Source organism: Lycium barbarum, chromosome 10 (genome assembly GCF_019175385.1).
Source record: "Lycium barbarum isolate Lr01 chromosome 10, ASM1917538v2, whole genome shotgun sequence".
NCBI lineage: Eukaryota > Viridiplantae > Streptophyta > Magnoliopsida > Solanales > Solanaceae > Lycium > Lycium barbarum.
This window is the reverse complement of record NC_083346.1, coordinates 103,768,846-103,774,887: the sequence shown is the minus strand read 5'-3', so window position 1 is coordinate 103,774,887 and position 6,042 is coordinate 103,768,846. Positions and strand designations below refer to the sequence as shown.

At 34.5% G+C, this 6,042-nt stretch overlaps 1 protein-coding gene across 1 annotated transcript; it reads left to right on the top strand.

The window, feature by feature from the left end:
• The first annotated feature begins 662 nt into the window (after window positions 1-662).
• On the top strand, window positions 663-5,700 carry LOC132613505 (putative late blight resistance protein homolog R1C-3). The gene is made up of 4 exons (XM_060327546.1): window positions 663-986; window positions 1,348-1,578; window positions 2,755-4,986; window positions 5,429-5,700. Exons 1-3 carry the CDS (start codon window positions 783-785, stop codon window positions 4,975-4,977), a joined length of 2,658 nt encoding a protein of 885 aa, XP_060183529.1. The 5' UTR covers window positions 663-782; the 3' UTR covers window positions 4,978-4,986; window positions 5,429-5,700.
• The last annotated feature ends 342 nt before the right edge of the window (window positions 5,701-6,042 follow it).

Here is a 6,042-nt window from a genome sequence, read left to right as displayed (position 1 = left end):
AATAAGATAATATCTATGATTAATTTCATTTTATATATTAACGTGCATTGCATCTCCACGTTTTAGTGAGGAACCAAAAGAGAGAAAATATTACTGTAGAAGGATAAGAGTTATTTGAATTTAATATAAGAAAATGTTTTGATTTTATGATGTAAAGTTTCATGCAGACATATATATATCAATAAAATCTCAATAGATTAAGTAAAAAACAAAAATTATTGAACTATTCAAGAATTTTAATCAACATAGTAAAAATTGAATAATATAATTAATATCATAAGCTTATCGAAAGTATCAAGATTACATTGGATCAGTAAAATTGTTCTAAGAAGATATTTACAACGATATATTGATGTTCAAACATAAATGGATAATGTGGATTTTCAAGCAGGTAAATACTTTAGTTTGGAGATTCAGTAGTGAGAAGTTCGTATATTTGATAATTTAATATATAAAATTTGATACTATTAGTCCTTTTAATATTGATCGCGCATCGCGCGGGTATGAATACTAGTATTTTTAATGGGCAAACAACTGACATTAGAATTACTGTATTAAATTGTCGCTCCGTACGTGCATTAAAAAAAAAAGGAATATCAGCAAGACTTATTAAACAATTCGGTCAACAAATTCGGTCAACTTAAAAAAAGAAATCCTTCACATATTACGTTCTTTATATACTGTCCCGGAAAGTGAACATCTCATCACTATCAGCTTGAAGAAAACTACTATCATCTTTAAAAATTATCCTTAATTTCACATTTGTTAACCAAGAAATACAGATGGAAGAAACAGGGGTGAATTTTCTGTGGGAGCACCTGTTACAACTGTTAAGTGAAAATGTTGAGCTGATTAAAGGTGTAGGTGGCGAATTCCAAAATTTGCGGGATGAAGTTGAACGCCTAAGAGCCTTTTTAGACGATGCTGCGCAATTCCACAGTGACAGCAATCAGTGGGATCTACTGGTGAAGGATATCCAGAAAACGGTACTGTTGAATAATAATTCAAAGTTGTAGAAAATTAAAATTATTTAGAGATAATATCTCATAAGGATAATTCAACTATTTAGACTTTATAAGTGAAATACTAATAGCTAAGTGACATTTGAGTTAGAAAAGAAAATTAAGTGATTTGCTGATTGAACTATCCTTAGTTACGTGACTTTTGGTTAGAAAATAAAATTGGGTGACTTTCTTAATAGATAAACTAACATTTATTTTTTCTAAATAGAATTTGTAATCACATTTATTTATATATAGATATGCTATTAGCTAATTTGTTTGTAGTAGAGCAGTAGAGAATTGTATAGTACTGTAGAATTTTGAGTAAATTATTTTCCTTGATCAGGTACACAAAGCTGAGGATGTCATTGATAAATTCCTGGTTCAATCAAAGCTGCACCGAGAAAAGAATAAACTGGAAAGAATCTTCGATGTGGGGCATCTAAATACAGCCAGGGAGCTTGCAAAGGAGATCAAAGGCATCCATGAGAAGGTGAAGAAACTTCGCGAAGACAATAAAGATGCTTTCCAGCCCAGACCAGTTCTTGAGCTGCCTAGTAGAGGTGTCCCAGAGCAGGTTCGACTCAAACCCGGAAACTTTGTATTATTGTATCTGTCTCATATAACTGACAAAAATATAACCAGAAGGGTATTTCTAGCAAAATATGTGGATGAAGAGTATTTTAGACCTTTTCCTATAGTTCACCCCCTTTTTGTTAAAGATAACAAGCATTGCATAATTTTTTTTTAAAAAAAAATTTGATTGTTTACAAAAATGTCCTCCACATTCTTTAGCTTTGTACACTTTCTTTGCAGCGACTAGTTCTTTTACTATCTCTTCAACGACTATTTTTATTGCAACGTCCGTTCACTCTATCTATTATTCGAGGTGGAATTTCTAGCATATGAGAATGAAAGAATCTATTACCAGTTTTATCATTTATTGAGTGATTTAGGGCTCGATCAAGTGGCCATATGGTTGTATAAGTTTCCAGTATTATTTTCTATTTTGTTGAGTGTTCAATCAAATTACGGCAGCTTCTTTTATTTTTTGTTTTAGAAATTTCAGTTTTTTGAGTCTGAAAATTCGGGATTTTAGGGGTATATTCTCTACTGCTGTTTTTCTGAATTTGTGTTCTAAAGTGATAAGAATGAAGTTCGATTTATGTCTTTAAACTGTTGAGATTTGAGATTTTGTGTGTACAACATTTTGATTTGATGATTTAAAATAACCTTCCCAAATTTACTGTAGGTCCAACTTAACAATTGAAAAAGTTTTTGAGAGACTTCAGGGGCAATTGTGTCTTTAGTCATGCTTATGCATGTTTTAAAAACTCTTGTATTGCTAATACCATTGTTTGCTATGTATAAGTTATATATAGAATACCAAATAGGGTATATAACTAAACTAGTGTTAGTTTTACACATGTTGAAAAACTGTACCAAACAAGGTATTAGTAATACACAAAGCTAATGCATGCATTATTTTCTCTCAGTAGTGGTAATATGGAGTAATTGATAACACATACGTTTTGTTTTTATTTGTAAATTAATTACGAATTCTAGAGCTCAAATGGAAAAAAAGTGTTGCAGCAAAATAGAACATAATTAAGTTGGCAGACTGTGAATAAGATATGATAAAATGTTAACTAAAGGACTCAGATTTTTTGTTATTTTTCCTGTGGCACTTATGCAGTAATTTGGGTATGCCATCTCTGTTTTCTGATGCAATCCATTTGATTATCTTAAAAAGGGTCCTTCTTTGGAGGATGCTGAAGTAGTGGGGTTTGATGAGGAAGCGAACAAAGTGATGAGCAGACTTGTTGAAAGATCAGAGGATCTAGATACTATCCCAGTGGTGGGTATGCCCGGGCTTGGCAAAACCACACTAGCGAGAAAAATCTACAATGATTCTAAGCTTTCATATGAATTTTTCACCATCATTTGGGTTTATGTCGGTCAGGAATACAAAAGAAAGGATATTTTTCTTAAGATTCTCAAATTCTTCACAAGACGCATTGAAGATTATCAAGATGAGGATATGGACGCATTATCTAAGGTGATAGGTGGTTTTATCAGAAAAGGAGGTAGATGTCTCATTTGTTTAGATGATGTTTGGAAAACAGAAGTTATTGATGACGTAAAGAAAGTTTTCCCAGAAAACAAAAAGGGGCATCGAATCATGATGACGACGCGTAACAGAAATCTGGCTACTTATGCCAATCCAGATCCTCATCATCTGAAATTTTTGACTGAAACAGAGAGTTTTGTGTTGTTGGTAAAGAGAGTTTTTGGCAAGGGAAGTTGTCGTGATGAGTTAGTAGGACTAGGAGAAAAAATTGCAAAAAAATGTGATGGAGTACCACTTGTAGTAGTGGTAATTGCAGGAGCATTAAAAGGTCGTCTGGACAAAAAACATTGGGTAAGAGTTGAGAAGAATGTGGTGCACCATCTTTATAAGGATAACGAAGATAGCTGCTTGAAATTTGTGGAGATGAGTTATCATCATTTGCCCCGAGAAGTGCAGACGTGCTTCTTGTATTGTGGTGTCTTTCCTCGAGGCTTTGATATCCCTTCTTGGAAATTGATTCGCTTGTGGATAGCGGAGGGGTTGATAAAGCCCCAGGAAGCGTACACTCTAGAGGAAACGTACACTCTAGAGGAGATAGCAGAGTTTTATTTGAACGATCTTATCAATAGAAATTTAGTAATATTAATGCAGAAGAGGTCTGACGGTCAAATAAAAACTTGTCGTCTTCACGACATGTTGCATCAGTTCTGCAAAAAGGAGGCTTGTAACAAATTGCTTTTTGAAGAAGTGTGTCTGACGCCTGATCAATCTATTCCTTCTATGTCAGACCCAAATAAGTGTCGTCGATTGTGCATTCAACCCTCTAACCTGAAAGACCTTCTCTCTGAAAATCCTTATGTAGAACATGTTAGATCTTTATATTGTTTTTCCTCAAAAGAAAAACAACTTGGGTTGTCTCCTAATGACATTAAACTCATCCACCAAGCATTTCCATTGATCAGGGTCTTGGATGTTGAGTCCTTCAAATTTATCTTTTCTAAGACTTTCAACAAGTTATTTCATTTGAGATATATTGCTATCTCAGGTGACTTCATGGCCATTCCTCTAACCTTTGGTAAATTCTGGAATTTACAAACTCTAATAATTAATACAAGTACCTCAGCGCCCACCCTTGACGTAAAAGCAGACATATGGAACATGTTACAACTGAGACACCTGCACACCAACATACCTGCAAAATTACCACCCCCTGCTACCACGACAGGTAAAGCTTCTTGTCTACAAACTCTTTCTTTGGTTGCACCAGAAAGTTGTGAGAAAGATGTGCTCGCAAAAGCTTGTAATCTTAGAAAATTGAGCATTCGAGGGCAAATGGCAGCTTTTCTTGGTGCTTACAAGGGTACTGGAGTCTACAATCTTGAAGAGCTGAAGTGTTTGGAACATTTGAAATTGTTGAATGATGTTCTTTACATGAATAAAACGCCTCACCTCCCTCCAACATTCTCCAAACTTGTACATACAGTGAAGAAGTTAACTTTGACAAACACAAGGTTTGCTTGGAGTGAGGCGGAGAAACTGGGTAAGTTGGAATCCCTTGAGGTCCTAAAGATTAAAGAAAAGGCATTTGCCGGTGCTTCCTGGAAGCCAAAGACTGGATTTAGCGCACTCCAGGTCTTGTGGATTGAAAGGTCAGAATTAGAATCCTGGGAGGCTTCAGCTCGTAACTTCTCCATCCTTAGGCACCTTGTTCTTATCTCTTGTGATAAGCTCGAAGCTGTGCCATTTGAGCTTGCTGATATATCTAACCTTCAAGAGATGAGGCTGGAGAACACAAGCAAAGCGGTAAATTCCGCAAAATATATACGCGAAAGCAAGACATCTAAATGCAAGAAATTCAAGCTAAGCATAATCCCTCCTGAAAATGAGTCCAAGGCCGCACAATGAAATTGAAAAGTCAGTTGAATTCATTTGTATTGAAATGATTAAATCTATAGTATTATAGTCTTTACTAATTGTCATGCTGGAATATATTATTTGTGACTGCATTTGTCTCATATAGTAGAATGCCCCGTAAGACCGCCTATTCTGTAATTCTTTTATTCTTCTGATATATATATGTATCAGCAATATATGAATTTCCGTAACTAACTAATTCTTTCCTAATTACATTATGAATTGCAGTATGCTCTTTTACATAGACAAATGGCTCGACCATGTTTTGGAATAGAAAATACCATTTGCTTATTTCAAACGTAATTGACTTTGTTGTGCCGTACTATATATATGGATTATTGTGAATAATTTTGTTAGTGGTTCCTTAATTTGAAACCTATCTGCTACAGTTTTCCTCTATTTGTTTATACTTTTCATTTACTAATTTTCCTTCTTTCTGCAGAAGAGAATTTGGACACCGAGCTTGCTGAAAGGCAGGGTCATGGACAAAGAGCTGGAGTACTGTGATTTTGAAGTAGGGCTAGTAGGTCTGTTGCATTTTGAGTTTCCCTTTCATGTGTAATGTTTTTTTTTCTCGGTTGTAAACTGTTCGCATCTTTTCTAATATGTTATGGTTGTATTTGCTTTGTTTCATTCCTGTAATATTGTTGCTTCCATCTATCGTTGATTTTGTTGAAAGCCACATTACTTCCAATAAATGAGGTGTTGTTGCAAGTCTTGTTAACTTGATATCTTTCAGATGAATTCTTGTTAATATTATTTTTGAATCGGAAGGTATCAAGTTCAAATTATGAATCCATACTTTCCAAAATAATTTACACTGCGCTTATGTGAAGTGAAATTAGTAACTTAGACAGTAAGATAAGTTACCTGCTACAACATATCATCAGTGTATGTAAATTAAGTTGTCGGTTACTGACAGCTCTTTGTCGGGGTTTTCCCTTGAAAAATTGCATGTTTTTACTAGTTATAATCTCTCACGGTTATAGATGATATTATCTGCCGGTTGTAAAACATGATGTAACCCTGTTGACAACAAATTGAGCATAACATTAT